Below are 22,400 nucleotides of genomic sequence, written 5' to 3' on the forward strand. Positions count from 1 at the left end.
CCAACGCGTTGGCTGCGGACAGGCGACGCGAGTCTAACGACCGTGCAGAACGCTTCGCTAGACCAGCTCGACGTCCTGGCCTCGATGGTGCGAACTCCAGTAAAATAACACCATCTCCCGCTGACGCGATGCGAAGCATCACGGGTCTTCCCGCCGCATTGGTTTGATTAGTTGTCTACATTAGCAGCAACTTAATTTGATAAGCACACACCAAGGATACCCAACATTGACAGAAACATCTGGCATTGGACTGTCGATTCAGAAGAGCACGAAAGTCACTTCGCTTGATGCCGCGGCTATCTCTATACAAAGGCGGATGCTGCTCACACACGATCAAGTAAGAATTGTGACATTTGTTCGCGCTCCTACTGTGTATATTTGTGCGTTCGTTTCGTGCGTCCTTCTTACTGCTTGAGAAGCGTGCTCCAAGAGGCTTGCTGTGACAGTTGTTAGTATACGTTCGAGCTGCTTGTGCTTATTTCGTGCGTTCTTTGTGCATGATGTGCGCACTGCAAGTTTCCAGCTGCTTGCCGTTCTTCGCATTAAATTGCAATTTGTTGCAATTGTTACTGTAGCATTCATTCCTTCCACGTTGACGTTGTGGTGAAAGAAAGCAAAATAAACGCTCAACTACCTCGGTAAAGACACGTTTCACTTTCCTGCTATACTGATTCTTAAAAGAGGGGTCAGCCATGTTTTACAGCGAAAGCTGTTATGAGATCGCAACTCGGGTCGCGCGCACTTGTCGGCCACCAGCACCGCCGGTGCCCGTAACTACAACACACGAATTTAGAAAAAAAACCTAGCACCAATGACACAGTGGGGCTCAAACTAGGGTCTGATGGGTGCCAGTCCTGTATTCTGCCACTGAGCTACACTGTTTTTTTATTACCACTGAGCTACGCTGGTGCTTGTGACGTGTTGTCAAATTTGCCATAGGCAGGCTTAATGTCGGGAAAGCAATCGCAGTAATAAGACTTACAAAGCGTTTTACAACGGCGACATAATAATCAGCCGTCGCACAATGCGAATAGCGTAACGAGTGGGCCGTCCAACGCTGAAAACCATCACAAAAACTTGTTCTTTTTCTCCAATCATCTGTGGCGCATACCCACTCCAGCCATAATTCGTCATCGTCGTCAGCCACTGCATGGACCATTGGCACAAAATTCCTTGCAAGTATTTAGCGGATACCATTCTTCTGAAAAGAATGACAAAAAATGACCGCAGTTTCTCGAGTGGGAACACTGGTTAGCCTGCGGAGCATATATGTTGAACTGCGATAAATGTGGTTTGTAATTTGCGACATGCGTGTGTGTTATAAGTGAACATGTCATCGTACACCAGCGTGCGGCTGACAGCGTTCAGGGCGATTGCCGCCGGCACTGGGTCGTTCAAGTCGCTGATTTCGGGTAGAGCTTCGATTTCGTCTTCGTCGTAAGTTGCGGCGGCGTCATCGTCGTCGAAACGTTCAAGTTGGCTCCAGTCTATGCGAACGTTGAGGTGTCTGCACAGTGAGGTGTTTTCCAAGTGTTTGAACCAAGCTTGGATGTTGCTGCGCTTGACCAACCCTTGCTTGTACGTGGCCTTGCTCACCAGTTTCCGCTGGACATGGACGTCGATGGCAGCGTCGTCTGGAATGTTGCGAGGCAGACACCTAACGACGGCTGGAACTTCGATGGGGACGTTCACTACCTGGCCCTTGGTTCCGTACTGTCCGTTGCCGTGATTCAAGTATCGTATACTCATAAACAGGAGTCGAGGAGCGATGAGCCGTTCTTCGACAGCGTTCAACTCGGGTAGATGTTCCGGTCGGGTCGGGTAGCAGTAGCCAAAACTCCCGCCGAGCGATGTAATTCTACCAGAAATTAACGACTGCTTGCACGTGGCACACGCGACGTATACTTGGCAAATTTGTCAGCGTCGCTTCCAAACGCATCGCAAAGAACCGACAACGCTTTGGAACGATGCAGTTCATTCTGAATGCTGCCGATCCGCGTCAAGTTGTTGTCGAACCAAATTCAATCACACACCTTGCAGCTGTGGCCGAAGCCCCGGTCGAGGAAGTCGCGCTTGAAGCGAGCGTTGGGCGTGGCGTACTGCTTGGCTCACCACGCTGCTATCGCGGCGCGCTCGCACTCACGGGCGCCATCGAGATCGGCCTCGCAGCGTCGACGCTTGCACGTGGCTTCACCGTCCGGATTCCCTTGCCGATGCTCACGCCTCGCAGCGGCTTCGCGTTCTCGAAGCTGGGAATCTTCCGCTCGACGCTGACGTCTCGCAGCTGCTTCACGTTCTCGAAGCTGGTGATCTTCCGCTCGCGCCGACGTTTCCGTTCCGCATCGCGAGCTCTTCTCAGTGCGGTCTTGTCCACGGACGAAGTGTCCTCGGAATTGCTTGCGGTTCCGCCAACACATTGGCTCACGCTATTGGAAGGGACGTCAGTAAGTGTGTTTGCGGATTCGTTAGTATACATTTTCACCAGAGACATCGGATGTGGAGCGACCACACAAACCAACCGACGAAGGGTAGCGCACCCCGACACTCGGTTATTTATAGCGAGCGCCGGCCCAGGCCTGCGCATGCGCGCGTTAGCATACAGCTGGCGCACGTAAAACTAAAGGTTGCGCGGCGCGCGGAGTGGAGAAGTGAGCGCAAAGCGCGGTGTGTTGAAAGGAGGAAGGAATGCACAGATGGCTGGCGGAGGAAGAGGGGAGGCTGCGGATGGCGACGGCGCATGACTAGCCCCTAGTATAACATGCTCCCCGTGTAAAAATAGCAAAGCGAATGCTGGCCTGCCACCCAAAAGTTTATTATTAATGCACTAGTGGGTACCAAGAAAGTGTGCTCGCAGTAGTTACCCAATGAGTGTTAGAAAGGGCTCTGGAAGGCAGCTCTTCTAGCTTTGGCGGTGACGGTGCTCTGCGTACCGCGCAGACCTGGCGTTTTTTTTTAACAGCGAAATAACGAACAGGCGTAGCACAATGCGAATAGCGTAACGAGTGGGTCGTCCAGTGCTCCAACCCATTACAAAAACTTGTTCTTTTTCCCCTAATAACTCTTGCATATACCCACTTCAGCCATAATTGCTCATCGTCGTCAACCACTGCACGAACAATCAGCGCAAAAATTCTTGCATGTGTTTAGCGGATACGACGCTTCTCAGAAGAATGACAAAAAGTTAGCATAGCGAATACCGGCCTACTACCCAAAAACTTTTATTATTAATGCCCTATGTGTGTGTGTCTGCAGTACTTACCCTATGAGTGTTCTGAAAGGCTCTGAAAGGCCGCTCTTCTACAGCTTTCGCTATGACTGTGCTGCGCCTTCCACGCAGGCCTGGCGTTTTTTTTCTGCTTTCACCGAGTAAGGTCGATGTCCCTTCAGTTAAGGCCGTAATCTTGCACTTCATATTGAGTACGCCTGAGTGGCCAGCCGAAAAGATGAGAAGTCTAGCTGACACCAACAAAAGCATTCTTCCCGGGCCACGGCGCTACAAACTTTCGTCGCTGACTGTACGTATCATCACTCAGCCTTGAGTCAGTCGACCACTGCTTTGCACTCATGAACAAGAAGTGAGCGCGGGCTGTACAAAAAGTTGCACTTGTACGTGATGCACAGCACGAAACTATGTTTTCGTTGTACTCTCGCTGAATGCCAATTTTTATTCTTGCAGATTTACTTGGAGGAGAAGGATGTGCATTTAAAGAAAGAAGAATTGACATATCAGGTTTGTGCAAACCCTTTGTTTGGTTGATTTCCGAAGGAGGCAGTATGGCGATATATTCCATGCAATCTCTGTTGCAAGAAATACCAAATTCAATTATGTTCATCGTGGCTAACAGCGCGAAAAACACAGAGGTAGACGAGAAGTGGGCAAGGCACAGCGCTGACTTTCATTTGTATTACCAACGATAAGTTAAGATTACTATGGCAGTTTCTTCTGCATCACATATGTATGTATACGTTCTCTCTGCCACATAATAAAGTATAATCTAAGTTTATGACGTCGGTTCTTTGAGTATAACCAAGCTGAAAGGGACTTGCCAGGATAGGCAGGAATAAAGCGGCACTAGTTCGCTGCAGTGCAGTAAGAAAGAAGCTCTGGAATTTATTTCTGGCATCTAGAACGTCATGTGTTCCATTCTGTCTTCATGCGGTCGCCAGTACATACGTAAGACCAGCGTTTGCGTGGATACTTAGCCGAGCGGACACCACAGTTCGTTGAAAGGCTTTGCGCAACTTAAATATTCACAAAAGTTGCCCACTATATTCACTGTTGACATTAGCTCAACCGCGAAATATTGTCACGCAAAATACGTGTCATGTTAACACGAGAGAACCATTCTTGTAGTGTGAGATGGGCTTACCACTAGTGCACGTGTCGTTCCTCTAGAGCTGCTGCTTAGTGCACAGGGCTGAGGACGATGCTTTTCAGACCACTCTCGCCACCACTCAACGATGCTCCTCAGGCGCTGCAACAGATAGTTCACTGCTCTAAATGGACGACACTCCTCGTGTTGTTGTCACTGTCAATTCTACCAAACTCAACCCGCAAAGTTGCATTTGAGGCTTGGCGTATTGCTGGTTGCGCGGCAGATACAGAATAGTTCGCTCACCCTGCAGAGGCTATGACCAGCTAAGATGACATGCACAATATTGCCATGTGAGTTATTTGCTTGGTTTAAGCCGACAAAGACTCTGAGCATCGTACCATGGTGTTCGAGAAGCATCACGCCTGCAGTAGATGATTTTGTTGAGATTGGGCACATGACCCGAACACTCAATATTATTACGCAGCCACCAGGCTGGAGAGTTCGACGTGTGTTTATGCGATTATCAGTTTATTGATGGCCGACGCACTGTGCACTGATATCAGTGCAGAGCTTGCTTTGCTTGCTGTAAGTTGGCTTCCCATTACTGGCCACAGGTTCGGCCAAATAAAGAATTTCACCTTGAAAAAGCTTGTTACTGCTTTCGTTACATCATGACCACGTGACCACATGACAGCCACTCCTCATGAATGAGTGCTGTGCTTCGTGAATAATGTCGCAGTAATTTTGCTTGATGTGTCCATCTTTGAAAGCATTTTCGTGGTTGACACGTGTGTTCTTTACCGTTACCTTCAGTAATTATTTTTACTTACGGTAAATTTTAGCGCGAAATAAAGCCGAGAGCACTTGCCTGTCTCACATCTTTACTTCGCGCTGAAAGCTGCCGTAAAAAAGAACCAACTTACCCAACAAGTCACTCTTCCGAAGTACTTTTACGTGGCCGAAGGCCTTCGGCCAGCCGTTTATATTGAACTTCGGTATAAGGGCTTGCTCACCCTGACAAAAGCGTTTACTGAAGGCCACGCACTTCTCCCAGCTATCAAAGCAAATCCAAAGAGCAAAAAAAGACCCACTCTCCCCTAACGTTTTTTCAGCATCTTTTCGTATTTTCAGTGTTGACAGGCGTTTTTCCCTGCTTTCATTACGTCTCTTTTAGGACGACGCAGCACGTAAGTACTAACCATGTCATTGTGTATGTGCCCATATCTCCGGCAAGTTAATTCTAGGACGCTTTTGTGCATGGATTCTGGTTGTCATAAAAAGCACATGCTGTCTGTGAATGAATACTCTGGATGTGCGCAAACAATACAAAATTAATCAGGGCTTGATTGTCGTGAAATTAGGGGCAGGCGAAGCTACCTTCCTGCCCTTTTTCCATTTTCCTCGTTCTGTTCCTCCTCCTTGTAGGCACCAGTCCTTCTTTATTGCATCTCCAAACTTTTTTGCCTCCCTGCAGGGAGTCGGAAATTCATCCACCCATTTAGCATCGATGCTTTTCAGTTTGGGCAGAAGTGAATTACCACGCTGTTCCTCAACAAGGCGTTCAATATTGCCCAAGAAAATAGAATCATCTGTTAAAGAGAGAAGGGCAACTGTTCCGAACGCATTGCGTTGCTAGGGCTCCTGCAAGGTAGTGGGAAACAATATTTCGGCTGAAGTATGACAGTGGTTGTCTAGAGGATTCAAGGCGGATCAGCTAAATGCATCAGCTAGATTGGTGGCAGGCCCTTTCATGTGTGTTTGACCTTGCAGCTTAGGGAGCCACCTTTTAACTTTTGGTAAAGCCTGATGTGTGAAATGTTCAGAACAGAAAATATTTGTCGCAATAGCTTTTAAATTCGGAACACCCGAGGTAAGGCCTCAATTTATCTACATTCCAGACCACAGCCAGACACTCGCATCATTGAATTGTGTACTGTTTTTTTGCATCAGTGAGCACCCTGCCTTTAAAGGACACTGGTCTCAATTATTCAATAATAACTTGAAGAAGCACGACTGCTATTCCGACACCACTAGCAACCGTCTACACCTCAAAGGATTGGTTGAGATCAGGGAGGTTCACCAGGGCATCGGGACCAAAAGGTTCTTTCGATCTCTGTTGCTGGTTGGTTCATTACAAGTTGCACTTTTCTTAAAAAGGCTGCTTAAGGGTATGGCCGCTTGAGAAAATTGAGCTCCGCCAAGCCAAGGAAGGCTTGAAGCTGTTGGACTATTGGTCATCGAAAGTAGTGCGACGCACCAACCAAGCACCTTGCTCTCATCAAGTGTACACTGTCCAGGTGAAACGATATGTCCAAGAAGCTGGAGGGAATGGCGGTAGGAGTTGGATCTTGTACAGATTAGTGGTGAGTCTTCTTTTATGATGCGCTCTAGTATGCATTGAATGTATTCCACATGGTTATCAAAGGTGTGTGAATAAACCAAGACATTGTTGAGGAGTTTATCCAAAGCTCAGTCTTCCGAAATGTGGATCATTGCTGGCCGCCTGCGAAACTGGAGAGCATTCAAGTAAACTCCAAGTGTCTCGGTGGCAGATAAACGTCGTGAAAAAGCCTTGCGAAAGGTCTTAACTTGAAAGCAGCTAGGCCTGACCCAACAGCACCAAAAGTCCTGGGCTTGAAATAAGCAGGCATCCTTGTACGGCTATTCAGCGGCCGATAATTGATAGCAAGGCGGAATCCAACGGAATTTTGCGAATAGAACGGAAGTGCTTGTTTACTGGCTGGTGCTCGGGCGTTTCTATGCACTGTTACAGTCCAGCTTTACCTCCCTCTGTCAACGCTGACTGTGTCACCTACCGTAGCGCTTACCGTTGCCGGCCCATGGTTCAGCCCCGGCGGTCACATTTTGATAGAGGCGAAATGCTAGAGACTTCGGTGCACGTTTTAGAACACCAGATAGCCCAGAGCCCTCCACTGTGGCGTTCCTCATAATTATATCATAAGTTCGGAAAGTAAAAGACAGAATAATGCTATAACAGTATGTGTAACGTCCGACCCACCTCCTATAGAAGGTGGGTTGGGGCTAAATGGAAGTCTGATTGTGCTTGTATATGAAACAAAGATTGGCTATTGATCAGCCTGTAGTTTTTTTATTTATGGCGTGCTGCGTTCTTTGCTTCTCAAGACAACTGTTAAAACTATACGGGCTGACTATTTCTTCAGTTGGAACTGATTTCGCACAGCAAACGTCACGAGTGATGTTGTAAAGTACTGTTATCAGCGCTGTGTCTTTATAGCTGATCCGTGCAGTAATAATAGAGCTAAAAAGACGCCTAACGGCGTCCAGTGAGAGCAGGTGTTGTGAACACTGGGAAAAGGAGGAAGGTTAAGCACCTGCGCTTTGCTGTCCTACTACAGTGTCTAGAAATATACTGGCTAGTGTGCTTAGCGCCCGGATTTCGTACGAGAGAGGGTGGCCCCGCATGTGATGACTGCACTCAGATGCCACAAGCGGCGCTGCGTGGCGAGAGGGTTCCGAGCTCTTTGTAGGATGCCTGCTTCTCGCCCTACTTCCGAGCTGTGCGAACGTGTTTCCGCGCGCTCCGCCTGTACGGCGGATTCAAGGTCGTGCAAGGTTGTGCAAGGTCGGTTGGTGCAGAAGCAGCGCACAACGAGAGATAAGTTTCTCTTCATTTCTTTGTGTTTGTGAACACCATTATTATTTTTTCCCTCCTAATCAATAATTAGCGTTGCGAGTACTGTAGGTGTGGGACACGGGCAACGCTTAGTGACGTCGACCACGTGAACGGGCTAGGCGGCTGTTTTGAAGAAGGTCGGGGCGCCCGGTTAGTTGTTAAAGAGCTAGAGCCGAACACGAAGGGGACCTAGTGAGAGGCTACTAGCGAAATTGAACACGTATGTGTGCGGTGTAGGCGGCAGCTTCAAACAGTTGTTGAGGTAGGAGAGTTGGATAGGAGAGTAGGAGAGTTGGATAGGAGTAGGAGAGTAGGATGGAGGTGGCTGGATAGCGGGATTAGGGTTGAACGTAGGCCTGTCGGGCACTCGGTCCGACGGTCGGGCGGGTGATGACTAAGAAGGCTAGGAAAACCACGAGCGAGAGTGAGCTGGTGCAGTGCGAAGAACGCAAGCGCTGGTGCTACTTAGATGAGACAGCATTCACGAGTTTGGCTGACGCGCAGAAGGCGAGTTTCGTGTGCAGGCTGTGCGAGGCACTGAAGGCGGCCGTGCAGCGCATGGAGGCTAACATCAAGAGCTTCAGGGGGAGCTTAGGGCGGAACGGGAGCAGAGGATAGAACTGCAAAAAAAGCTTGGAGCGTCGCGTGAGCGGGAGGAAGCTACCGCCAGCCTATTAGAGCAAATGAAAGGCGACCTTCGAAAAGAACGGGAAGGGTGGACCGAGCTAGAGCAGCGGGTTAAGGAACTAATGGCGCTTTTCCCCGGTCCCGAGCGGTGTGAGACGGAAGGCGTGGGAAGCGGAGAAGGTGACAGGCGGGAAGGAACAGGCGAGAAGGGAGGTCAGGGGGCCGCAGTGCCTGGCCACAGCACAGAGGCTCCGAGAACATACAGCTCGGTGGCGCAGCAGCCTTCAAGCAGGGCAGAAACACAGGACAGACGGCAGAGAGAAACAGGTGGAGCAAACAGGGGCGCCATCACAAACAGGAAGCCAGCGATTGGAGCGTAGAAGGGCCCTAGTGGTGGCGGACTCTAACGTGGCCAGGTTTAGGGAAGGCGTCTTCAAGACAGTGAAGGAAGGTGGGAGAGTCAGGGTGGAGGCACAGTCAAGGAAGAGCATGGTGGATGCACTGGCCAAAGCTCAGGAGGTTGTAGAAAACAGCATGCAGGGCGAAAATCTAGCCATTACTCATGCTAGGCTCAATGATGTGTTGAAGGGCAAGGATCAGAACCTTCAGAGAAAGCTAAAGGATGGGATATGTAAGCTCCGAAAAGCCACTGGGAGTGTGCATGTGACCATATGCGCAGTCCCAGAGGTCTGGGGGCAGCCTCGTGCGATTAAAACGAGGGTAGTGGAGGCCAATTGTGTGATCAAGGGTTTGAGCCGGCAACTCGGATACAGCGTAATGGAAGTTAACCAAGACGTGTACGAGCCCGGCGCTCACCCCTTTGCACAGGATGGCATTCACTACAGTGGTGCGACGGGCAGAAGGGTCGGTAACAGAATGCGTCACCAAGCCATAGCTTTTTTAGGGGGACCCAGAGCCCTGAGGCAAACAGTGTAGCCAAAGACGGTCCTAAAGGGGCACAAATATTCAAGCCACATGAAGTCTGCGAAAAAAATGACGTATGCACAAGGGCCGAGCTAAGTCAGACGTAGGCTATATTAACATGCAGGGTGGCGGGAATAGGTTAAAGTGGGAAGAGATAGACGAGCAGTTGAGGCAGGAGGAGCTGATGGTATATGGGGTTGTGTAGACACATCTTCGGAACCTGGAGCTACCACCCTGCAATACAGACTACGTATGGGAATATTGCAAGAGAACAGAATGCAGCAAAAAAAGGGGGGGGGGGGAATTGGTGCATTTATACATAAGAGCATGGGTTGGCAAAGAGTCAAGGAGGGATGCAAGGAACATTTATCGCTAAAAGGGAAAGTGGCAGAGCAAATGACTCTTCTTGGTTTCGTGTACTTGTGGACGGGAGCAAAGGCCAGAGAGGAAAACCAGGCAATGGTAGACTGTATATCAAATGACATTCAGGAGTTAGGAGGAGAGTGCGACATAATTATGCAAGGAGATATGAATGCAGACATAGAAGATATAGATGGGTATACTGACTCAACAGGCAAAATGATCATGTATTTGTGTGAAAGGCATGATTTGATCATTTGCAACAGTACCGAGAAGTGTGAAGGGCAAATAACATGGGAGGTAGGAAGGCTGCAGTCAACGATAGGTTACGCACTGATGTCACATAGGATGTATGATAAGCTCAGGGGAGTGCACATATATAAAGGTGGCTCCAGAAGTCTAGGTAGTGATCACAAACGTATCAATCTAAGTTTTCGAAGAGCAGCGAAAGTGTGAAGGAGACAAGATCAGCAACTACAGGAAAATTTTCACTCAGAAGGGCAAATAGAAATTGCTACTAAACAAATTGAGAAAGTAATCACTGAGAATAATAAAAATGTGTGGACATACACAAATTTAATTAGACTGTTTGGGCTAGAGCTTGCTAAGGCACGTGACAAGTCATCCCGGAAAAGATGACACAATTAAGCCCAAGAGTTGGTGAGGTGAGGAACTTAAGAGAGCCATAGCAAAACGTCAGGAAGCCTCTAGGGAACACAGACATGCTAAGCAACGGGGTGAACCGACAGATGATGTTGAAAGAAAATGGGAAATCTTTCTAAGCTATGGAAGGGAAGTATCCCTCCTAATCAATGAAAAAGATCAGAAGAAAGGGTGCTCAGTGGCTGGAAAAAGTACATAAAAAGGACAGAAAGGCAACTGCGAAACTTTGGAACCATCTAAACTTCCTAAGAAATGAAACAAAATCTAGAGCAGAGGTTTATAACTACAGCTCAAGGTGCTAGGCTAGAAGGAGACGAAGCTATTGGATATATAAAAACAAGGGTGACAGAAAAATTTAAACAAAGTGCCTTATGCACCACAATGGACAGGGATGGATCAAGTGGCACAATGGCTCCATTTTCACCACGAGAGTGGGAAAGGGCTGAGAAGAGGTAGCTAACGTGGTTGCTTGGGCAAGTTGGTACGACATAATTTACATAAAAAACAGTGCCAATAATGCTCCTTCTTTCTCTTGTCCCTCGTTATTGGCGCTGTTTTTTATGTGAACTGAGAAGAGGGTTCCAAGTAGTACATCAACAGGCCCAGATGGCATTCCAATTATGCTGATAAAAACATTGGGTGCGAAGTCTAAAAAAACTTTGAGAGAGGCAGTGAGCAGAACTATAATCGAAGGTGAAGTCCCTGATGGATGGAAACTTAGCAGGATGAGCATGGTTTATAAAGAAAAGGGAGACAAAGATGACATAAACAACTACCGTCCCATAACAGGGACATCACTGGTCTACAGGCTGGCAATGCAGATTATAAAGGAAACACTGCTGGCATGGATAGAGGATGAGGTTTGCTGGGAGAACTGCAGAATGGGTTTTGGAAACACAGGAGGTTGGAAGACAATCTGTTCTCGCTGACGCAGTGCATCGAAATAGCAGAAAAGGAACTCAGGTCTATGTGGCTAGCATTTTTGGATATCAAAGGAGCGTACGATAGCGTGGTCCAAGAGGACTTGTGGGGAATACTAGACACACTGGGTGTTGAAGATGGAGACACTAATCTTTTAAAGGAAATCGGTAAAAGTAACAAGGTTGTTATAAAGTGGGAAAAACAGGTATCCAAGCCTGCAGAGCTAAAACGGGGGCTTAGGCAGGGGTGTCCCCTGTCACCCTTATTATTCATGATGTACCTACAAGGATTGGAGGCCAAAGTAGAGGAAAGTGGACTGGCCTTCAACCTCTCTTTCGTCAAACAAGGAAAGCTCATTGAACAGGCATTACCAGCATTGATGTACGCAGATGATATAGTGTTAATAGCCGACAACAAGGAAGATTTGCAGAGATTGGTGGGCATCTGCGGTAATGAGGGAGATAGGTTGGAATAACAATAGGTATGATGTTGTGAGAGGATTATGGAAAGGGGTCATGGTTCCTGGTCTGACGTTCGGCAATGCGGTATTGTGCATGAGATCAGAAGTTCAAGCAAGATTAAAAATTAAGCAACGTGGAGTAGGTAGGCTTGCCTTAGGAACTCACGGGAATACACCAAATCAGGGAGTACAAGGTCATATGCGATCGACATCATTTGAGGGCAGGGAAACTAGCAGGAAGATAAAATTTGAGAAGCCATTGAGAGAAATCGGGAAGGAGCCTTGGGTTTGGAAGGTATTCAGCTACTTGTACATTAAGAATGTTGATAAAAATGGAGGAAGTGAACCAGAAAATTGACTGTTAAATTCTTAGAAAACAGCAGGGGGCCAAACCAAAAAGAACTATCGGTTAAGAAGAAAGTGAAGGAAACTGAGACTGACATGTGGAGAATGGGCATGATTAAGAAGTCCGCACTAGAGATCTATCGAACTTTTAAGTAGGCAATTGCCAATGGAAGGATCTATGATAATACTCGGGGTAGTTCTCTACTGTTTGAGACCAGGACGGGAGTATTGCGAACCAAGACATATCGGGCCAAATACCAAGGGGTAGACACAGTATGCAGTGCATGTGGAGAGCAAGAAGAAACTGCCGAACACTGGATGATGTTCTGTAAAGGGATTCACCCTATAGTTCAGGATGATGGCGCTGAGTTTTTCAAAGCACTGGGGTTCAGGGACAGGGAGGGCAAAACAGACTTTAAGCGGGTAGACTTAACTAGAAGGAGGTTATTTGATTGGTGGCTAAAGTCAAGGAACGAGTGAAAATTAAACCCTTCACTGTAAAGTACCCGTCCAACTTTACTATTTAAAGGAAAAAAAGATAAATTTAGTGCTTAGTTCACTAAGTATTTTGGCTAGGTGTCGTTAGCCGCCGCCCGATCTAAAGGGTACAGCCACATACATCCATCCATCCATGCATGCACGAACGCGCGAAGTTCCTCTCGTCCTGTTGCTGCCGGAGCCTCGCCACGATTAAAATCAGGGTGACAGCTGCCATTTGATTTACTGGGAAGTTCGACGGTGCCTAATGTACACTGGAACAGCCTGACATGTTCAAAGCTAAGCGGCAATGCAAATAAAGGAAGTGTATTTTACCGCTATGTCAAAGAATTTATCGGTCGAACAAGAAAAAAGTGTCTTGCTCCCCGCACTAATGGATCAAGCACGGTTTTCTGAATGAAAAAGCAGGATCAAGAGGGCAGACAGAAGGCCAAAGCCGAAGGCTGTCGTGTGAGAAAAGCATTCTTAGAGTGACTCCATCGAACTATCTTTCCGGATTAGGGTGAACGGCGTCGGGAACGAAATCGCCATATAGGCATAATTTCAAATATCAATATTTATCTAAAAAATTCAAAATACCCTTTCAAATTTCATTCACACTTTTTCCCTCATTTCAACGTCAAACTCCCTTTCCAACAACGTATTTAGTATTATATGCGGCGAATGTCAGATTGTTCATTGGCATGTTATCCTTCTTTGTTTTCCTCGAATCCTAATAGAATGCAGGCTAAGAGGTAAAGATTTTTGGGTCTTCTGTCAGAATCCCTGCTCTCTAGAACAAAGCGCATTATTAAAAATAACTCTGGTGGTCAAACTGTCAATGGTTTTCAAAATTATTTCTTTGCATAAAGCAACCACTTTGAGCACTTATCTATCTATCTATCTATCTATCTATCTATCTATCTATCTATCTATCTATCTATCTATCTATCTATCTATCTATCTATCTATCTATCTATCTATCTATCTATCTATCTATCTATCTGTCTGTCTGTCTGTCTGTCTGTCTATCTGTCTATCTATCAGTTTGTCTATCTAGCTGTTTGTATGTCTGTCTATCTGTCTGTCCATCCATCCGTCCGTCCGTCTGCCCAACCGTTCGTCTGTCTGTCTGTCTGTCTGTCTGTCTGTCTGTCTGTCTGTTTGTCTGGCTATCTATCTATCTATCTATCTATCTATCTATCTATCTATCTATCTATCTATCTATCTATCATATCGTCTACGTCTGGGTGCCCTCACGATCACCCCTATAACTTAGAGTAAACCAAATTCAGTGTGGGCAGGTAAGAAGTTTGATGATTATGACTCGCTGGTCCTTAGATGAATGATTTCACAATTTCGTCACGAACGCCATCAAACCCTTCTCACCACATCTTTTTTAACGCGTGAGTGTTAAGCTGGCATTGGCAACGTTGACCCTATGAATTCAAATAATAAATGTTTGCGTCCTAGCAGAGGAATCGAAGCCAAGCAATCTGTGTGGAAACCAAGTATTCTACTACAGAACCGCGCCAGGTCTTCGAAATACACTGCAAGAAGAACCAAATGTTCGTGAAACGCCAATGCTGGTTCCAGTGTTGACTATCCGATTTCTCGCATATACTTAGCGCCAATTCGTGATGTTTCGCCTAATAAAAAATTACAACAGAGTCAACTTCCATCAGCATGCTTTGCATAGCATTGATTCTCAAGTTACGTGGGATCTGCCTCTTTTTTTTGCGGGCAGTAGCGGATGGCAAAATGTATGCCACGAAATGATCTTCATTTAATTTTGCAAAGCGCGAATACTGTGAAAGCAATCGAGTAGTTCTTATACAATAAAACATTAGGTAAAAGCACTACGTGAATGCAAAAAAATAGTTGGCTTCGCCCGGCTCGGCCTCCTGAAAGCTTGGCAGCGCTTGCGGAGCGCAAATTTGAACGCAAATGCACCCACTCACACAACAGCGCACCATGCGGGCGCCGCCGGCAGTCATCAGCTGCGGGGCTATCTCATAGCCTGCGCTCATCACACTAGACAGTATATTTCTAGACACTGTAGTCCTACGTTGGGTAAAAATACTGGAACAAGTGTTGAGCATACGAGTAATCCGCGTGCCGTTAAGCGTTCTATGCACGTGGAAAAACTCAATTTGACAGCATTAGATGCAGGTGTATTCTACTGTAGACAATGAAGCCTTATACAAACGTAGCCAAGTAAGGTGTCTCTAAGTAATGGTGATTAAATCACAGCTGCACCCAAGCTCTGAAGAGAAGGCTAAGAACTGTTCTTCGTTTTCAGGAGGTTATGAAAAGTCTTGTGTGGCGTTATGTGACCAGCGAGCAGAGTAAGAACGAGCAGGCACCCGTCACCGAGGATGATGTGAACGAGCTCAAGCAGCAGATCACCTCCTTCCGATACGACTTGCTCGACGTGCTGAAGGACAACGGCATGAAGATCAACAAAGTACAGCGCAAGAGAGCCGAAGGTGGGCACAGATTGTGTACGAGCAACGATACATTCAAACGTCACGCTAAAATTTCTTCATGCGAGGAGAACAGTCGTTCAGTTAACCAGACTTGCTAGTCGAAGCTAACTCTAACGAGGTATACCATTGGGAGACCCACAACATTGCTCGTTATACCCAATAATCACCGTAACAGGACAAACGAATTTCCTTGAGCGTGTACTAAGGTCTTCAATATAAAAGCGCGTTATTCTAAAAATCAAACCCACTCTAAATTTGATGATTGCTGCATACTCTTAAAACTAGTTTCTCTTCTCCTATACACGTGGCAGTGACATGTGAAGCACGCTCTATTGAGGCCGTTTAGGAGAGTCATGCCACGCACGACTTTCCAAAAGAGAGTAAATGTGAAGTTCTCAAGTTAAAGGGAGTATACTCTAAATTTCAGGGCTTTTTTGTTAGACACGGCATCAATGAGAATAAACCGACAATTCTGCTACAGAAAAAGTTGGGGATGTTTTAGTTGCAATCATGATGTGAGTGGGAGATGATATAGACTCCAACCAAATGTTTTGAAGAAACCCGACGTTTCGGAACCGACTTGGTTCCTTCCTCAGGGGTGACTGCGGAGGCTACGTAGCAGCTGCGTCTTCAAAGCACTCGATAGGTGGCTAATGACTCCCCCCTCTCTCTCTCCCATTTTGCCGCGGAGCGAAGTCCGTGTGTGTACACTGGGGAAAGGGTTCCGAAAGAGCGGCTGATGTCATGGGCTGTTCTCTGTATGTGCCACGACTCGAGTAACAACCTTCTCCTCCAGTTCGGCTCACTTTCGAGGATGGTCATCACTTCGAAATTTATCTTGTGGTCCATTGCCTCCGCATGTTCGGTGACTGCGCTGCGCTCTTTGTTGAACTTCCGCACATCGTTGGCGTGTTGCTTCAGTCGTTCCGGTAGGTTTTTCGTCTCGCCGATATACGACGCGGGGCACTCGGCGCATGAAATTTTGTAAACGACGCCGGGGCTCCTGTCCATTGTTGGCCGGTCTTTCGGGCGGGGGAGGAGGCGGCCCAGCGTACGCAAAGGCACGTGCATGATGCGAACCCCCTCTTTCCTGAAAATCTTCGGCAACATCTCGCTGGTTCCCTGAACGTATGGAACTGGTACGCGTTTCGGGGGCCTGCCAATTAATGTTGATTGGGGTTTCCCTATCTCTTGTTGCTCTGCGCAGCGGGTGGCGCCTCGTATGAAGTTTTTTGGGTATCCGTTTTTTCTGAGGTCAACAATTATGCGGGCCTCTTCTTTCTTTCGCTCTGTGTCATTAGAGCATAGGTACCTGGCTCTCTCGAGTAGCGTGGTCACAACCGAGGCCTTGTGGCAGACGGGGTGGGAAGAATCGAAGGTAGCGGCAATTGTGCGTTGGCTTCATATGAACGGAGAACCCCAGGCTGTTGCGCTTTCTAGCCACCTGGACGTAAAGGAAGGGCAGGCAGTGGTCGCTTTCACGCTCGGTCGTGAATTGTATGGCTGGGTGCACGGAATTCAGGTGTTGTCTGAAGTTTTCAACTTCAGACGTTTTAATGACACAAAAACAATCATCCATATAACGCAGAAAAAGCTTGAGTCGCGGCGTGAAGGTGCTGACTGCTTTCTCTTCTATGTACTCCATGGTCAGGTTTGCCATCGTGACAGAGATGAAAGCTACCATCGTGGTTCCACTGTTGTGCCTGAAAATAGTTCCTTTGTGGGAGAAGTACGTACTGGAGAGGCAGAACTCCAGTAGACGACAGAGGTCGTCGGCCGCCAAAGGAGTCCTTTTGCTCACGCTTGCGTCGTCTTCAAGCGCAAAATGGGCAGCGGAGACAGCTAAGGGAACTGGCACGTTGGTGAACAATGAAACGACGTCAAATGAAACCATGCTCTCGTCATCACCGACGCTCACATCTGACGCTAGCTGCACGAAGTGGCTGGCGTCACGGATATGAGTTGGTGTCTTCCGGGTTAGTGGGGTGAAAATTTGGCGTAGAAAATTTGAAAGGCCTCGGCATGGGGAGGAAGTGAGGTCAACAATCGGTTGGAGGGGGACGTCAGGCTTGTGAATTTTCGGTAGTCTATAAAAACTCGGTGCGGATCCATTACAGCAGATGTGTCGCAGGTAAAGTGTTCTCAGATCTGGGTAAAGCATTAGCCATATCTCAGAACATTTTACCTGTGACTAATCTGCCCTAAAGGATTACCCAGATCTCGGAACACTTTACCTACGACTAATCTCCGTAACAGATAATGACCCCCCCCCCCTCTCTCCCATTTTGCCGCTCCACGGCAAAATGGGAGAGAGAGAGAAAGGGGGGGTCATTAGCCACCTATCGAGTGCTTTGAAGACGCCACTGCAGCAGTCACCCCTGAGGAAGGAACCAAGTCGGTTCCAAAACGTCGGGTTTTTTGAAAACTTTTGGTTGGAGTCTATATATAATCCCCCAGTTTCATACCCAACCAGACAGACTTCTGTTGAATGTTTACATTAAAGTCAATTGTGATATGATTGTGAAGAAAGGAATTGTGGACGATGCCATGAGTGAAAGGGTGCGAGGTGCGTGCCAAACGCTGGGATGCCGCAATGGTGAGTGACGCCCCGAAAGTGCGCTTGCACGACACGTTTGCGGACGGGATCGATCACAGTTGCGGGGGATCACGCGCGCCCAGCCTCCTTTTTTACGGCAGCGCGAAAGCCTGGCCACGGGAATTCCCGCACGGCTGGCGCTCGCGATTCTGCTTTTCCGGCGCGTGGAACGGGTTTGCACCCAACGCCACCGGGGTGGTGTTGTTCCACCCCTCAGCGAGAAAAGGCATTACTCTCGTCAGGGAGAGGGAAACCAGGGCACGGGTCAAAACTGGCGTGCGGACGGCCGCACGGGCTCTCTCTCTGACACCTGCCAGGAACCAATGAGGTCGGACCCGCAACCTAAACAAAGCTCAGATAGCGGCGACCCGAATAACATTATTGTGATTTACGCTTGATGAGGGTCGCATTTTGCAGGATGAGGGTAAGCTTGAAGCGATAGTCAGCTGTCCATTGCGGAATAATATTGGTGAGCTGAGGTGCTTTTTGGGGATGGTAAATTTTTATCACCAATTTATTCCAGACTGTGCGGCAGTCCAGGCGCCTTTGACGAAACTCTTGAGGAAAGGCGAGCGTTGGGCTTAGAGCCAAGAGCAGCAGGCCGCACTGCGTCGCCTCACGAAGTTGCTGGCCAACACGGCTCAGCTGCAGCTACCCGATTTGAACAGGGAGTTTGTGATTCACACAGATTCAAGCAACCTGGGCTTAGTAGCAATTCTGCTTCAGGAGCACGGAGGTTCCCTCCGACCCATTGCGTTTGCGAGCCGTGAGTTGACGCCGGCGGAGATCAACTATTCGCTAACCGAAAAAGAGTGTCTGGTGATAGTTTTTGCTCTCCGTAAATTTGACTTTTACATAGACGGAGTTGCGTTCGTGATTCAGACTGACCACATGGCGCTCACGTGGTTGAGGCCTTTGAACGAACGAAGTGGCCGTCTGGCGCGTTGGGCATTGATGCTGCTGCAGCGTACGACTTCACTGTTCGCTACCGCAAGGGTAAAAGAATGCCGTGGCCGAAGCACTATCGTGTGCTCCAGTCCGACACGAGGCAAGTCACGTGACTAGTTCGGAACGTACTGAGAGCGAGACACTCGCGCTTACGCAAACAGCGGAACGAACGTTAGTTCGAGGTAAGAGCTTGAGCTACGTAGAAGTTGTCGTTAGCGCAGGGACTGTTTTCAGCAGAAGGAAACTGTTAGAAGGTCAGCAAAAAGATCCATTTTGTCGAAAGCGGTTCGACGGGCTCCTGGAGCCGGGTGGTAGTGAGGCCACCGTGCAAAAGGGGGCAGCTGGTATTGCTGTCAGTGCGGAGCGCTCGGCAACAGCTGGTATTACTGTGAGTGTGCTGGATTCATATCTGCTTGATTCTGACGGAGTCCTGCTGAGACACATCCCATCCGAGGATGACACAAGGGAGTCATTCAAAGTCATGATACCGTGCACGTTGAGGGGAGCACGTCTTCGCTACTTTCATGACTCGTGCGTTGCTGGGCATGTGAGCGGCCCCGAGACTTATGCTAAGCTTTGTCGCCTCGCTACCTGTTCGGGTATGAAGCGCGATGTGATTCGCTACGCCCGTTCATGTCGTGTGTGCCAAAGCATCAAGCCACGAAGCGGGCGTCCGCCCGGTCTCATGCAACCGATTAACAGTCAGACTCCCTGGAAAACCACTGCATGTGGTGTAATGGGCCCGTACCCCACAACTCCTAGCAGAAACAAGTTCTTGCTCGTGATCACGGATCACTTCACTAAATGGGTGGAACTTTTTCCTCTTAGAAAGTTGACGGTTCGAGTGACCTTAGAGAAGTTTATGGAAATTTTCACCAGGTTCGGAATCCATGAGCAGCTAATTACAGACAACGCGTTTTATTTCACTGCGAAGGTGTTTGTTGACACGTGCGCCGCGTTGGGCATTAGGCACAGGAAAACAACCACCTACCACGCTCAGTCGAACCCCACGGAGCGAGTTAATCGCAACATCAAGCACATGCTTGTTGCGTTCTCTGAGAGACAAGGAACTGCGATACCTTCCTTCCAGAGATCGGTTTTGCATTGCGCTCCACCGTGAAACGATCGACTGGGTATGTTGCTTCATCACTGAACTTGGGAGCGAGAACTGCCGAGTCCGATGGAGACCGTACTTGCGGATCACAGTGTAGTGCCAGTGGCGACATCAGCACGCGCTTAATACGCAACGCAGCTGCGCGAGAAGCTAGCGGAAGCCTTACATAAAGCGCGGAATAATCTCGGCACTGTTAGGGCACAGCAAAAGGCGCAGTACGACCACACGCATCGGAAGGTATGCTACGAAGTAGACGGCCTGGTGCTGTGGTGCCATCATGTTCTCAGCGATGCTAGTAAACACTTTGCTGCCTCGCTGGCTCCTCAATTGTCTGGGCTGTGCCGAGTGCGAGAGAAAGTTTCTTCGCTCGTTTATCGACTCGCGAACATGAAAGGCGAACTGAGTGGTGGACCGGTACTCGTATATGACTTGCAACGCTACGTGGCACGGGAGGAGCATGAGGACTAGGGCCAGGCCCCTTCCAAGCCGCGCATGGCGGTTGATATTGCTCGGCACCGAGTGAGGAGCCCAGAACCACGTTACTTCTTGCGTAACAGGCAGAGACAGCTATGCAGGTAGGCCGCGTTTGATAAGTTCGACGCGGGGTGCAAGGGTTCGTATGCAATACATGTGCGATGGTTAACCTGTTGTTTTTCTGTGTCGACTTTCATCGAGCAGATGGAGAGTTGAAAGGGAAAGAGGTGCCACCGGAACAGATTGGAGAGGAAACTGGTCCTCTCGCCAGATCACCCCCAACATCATCCATGTCGTCATCACGGCCCCACCCAACCAAGCAACGCCATTTCCAACCTACCCCATTGCCCTCATCATCGGGCCTTTACGCAAGAGGTGCCAGGGTGACCACCCGACAGCCCAGCCAAGAGAGCCAGCCGCTTAGAAGCCGATATCACAAGCCTACCTAGCCGACCCATTGGTTCTCCGGGCACCCCTTCACCTCTGCTACCTCGAGGCCATGGCGTGGCACTCTGAAGATGAAACTCCCGAGCCTGCCAGACCAGCGGAACTGTGACCCGATGCGGCAGCCCAAACCATGCTGGAGAGGACGGCCGGAGCCAGTGCTGAACTAGACTGCCACCAACTGGCAACTCTCAGTCGCCATCGGCACTTTGAGTGGCGCGGAACAACAGGGCACGGCCCGGACCAGAGTGATACCGGCACCGGATCCAGGGCAGCAGTAACGGCGGCGAAGGTGACAGCAGTGGCAGTAGCGGCGGAGGAGGTGACAGTGGTGGTGATGACGGGCCATGATGCAAGTAGGCACGGCAACAGTGGTGGTGGCTACTCTGGATTCAGCGGTGATAAGTGGAAACACCGGTCACCTATGGCAGAGAGCCAACTGCAGGAGGGCACGGATAGGGACCCACCATCCTAGACTTCCTTGATGATGAATAACAAAATATTCTCATGTTGCAGTCTGTGTCGTTCGGAGGTTTTTTAAGGGCGGGAGGATGTGGGGGAGCACTTGTGCCCAGCCTCCCTTTTCCTTTTGACGGCAGCACGAAAGCCTAGCCGCGGGTATACTCGCGTGGCCGGCGCTCGCGATTCCCTCTTTCCCGGCGCATGGAACGGGTTCCCCTCCCCTCAGCTAGAAAAGGTATTATTTTCGTTAGGTAGAGGGAAACCGGGGAATGGGTCAAAACTGGCTTGCGGACGGTCGCACGGGCTCTCTCTCTGACACCGGCTAGGAACCAAGAAAGTCGGACCCGCAACCCCCCCCCCTGTGAGCCTAGGACGTCAACGACCGTCTACCCTTGTTTCCTGTTCTTTCTCCTCGCGACATTTTGCGTGCTTATGCTAACGCCTAGCAATAAAGGGCTGTTGTTGTCCTAGCCTGTTGCCTTCTTTGACCGAACCAATGTAGCTGCAATGAGAATAGCTACGAATAGGGGACGTTAATCGTGCACGGTACGACTGCGTGCGACTGAGGATAAAGTCAGGCTTCTGCGTCAGCCGTACATAGGACGGACCACCTTCAGAGTCATGACTGTGGCACGTGACCCAAGCCATGGTCAAAGACCCCCGAAGAGAAGGTGACATGTTACTGAAGAGTGCCAAATGAGGAAGGTCTAAGAAGACAGCGTTGCTCTCGCGGTGAAGGCTCGGTTAGCCCGGATCTGAAGGTGACAGTGAGAGGGCGCCGGAAAGTAACCTCAAGCATGGTAGTCCCCTACAGACGCTCTCCAGACCTGCGGCACCTTGCAACGGCAGTTCGCGGGACACCTGACACTCTTTGCCTTCTTCACAGGACGACCGCTACCTTGAACACGATGAAAGCATCCATCAATCTCAAACCTCGGCGCCGGGCCGCCCAAGCTCTCTGCATCACAGATGCGGTGCTAGTGCGAAAAGATAATGACACGATCTATGAATAGCTAACCTCTTCCCTGGTGATGGACAAGTGGGCCGCTGAAGCTCCCTGCATCATAGATGCGGCGCTAGTGCAAAAGGGCAATGAAACAATTCATCAATGTCAAACTATGGCGC

General features: G+C 48.9%; 1 protein-coding gene across 1 annotated transcript in view; it reads left to right on the forward strand.

Annotated features, from left to right (window-relative positions):
* LOC119162698 (transient-receptor-potential-like protein) overlaps positions 1-22,400 on the forward strand; it is a 505,165-nt gene that overhangs the window by 362,102 nt on the left and 120,663 nt on the right. The window contains exons 13-14 of the mRNA XM_075882308.1: positions 3,677-3,730; positions 15,051-15,237. Of these exons, the coding sequence (XP_075738423.1) occupies positions 3,677-3,730; positions 15,051-15,237 (241 nt within the window). The remainder of the gene's footprint in view (positions 1-3,676; positions 3,731-15,050; positions 15,238-22,400) is intronic.

Source organism: Rhipicephalus microplus, chromosome 2 (genome assembly GCF_043290135.1).
Source record: "Rhipicephalus microplus isolate Deutch F79 chromosome 2, USDA_Rmic, whole genome shotgun sequence".
NCBI classification, from domain to species: Eukaryota; Metazoa; Arthropoda; class Arachnida; order Ixodida; family Ixodidae; genus Rhipicephalus; species Rhipicephalus microplus.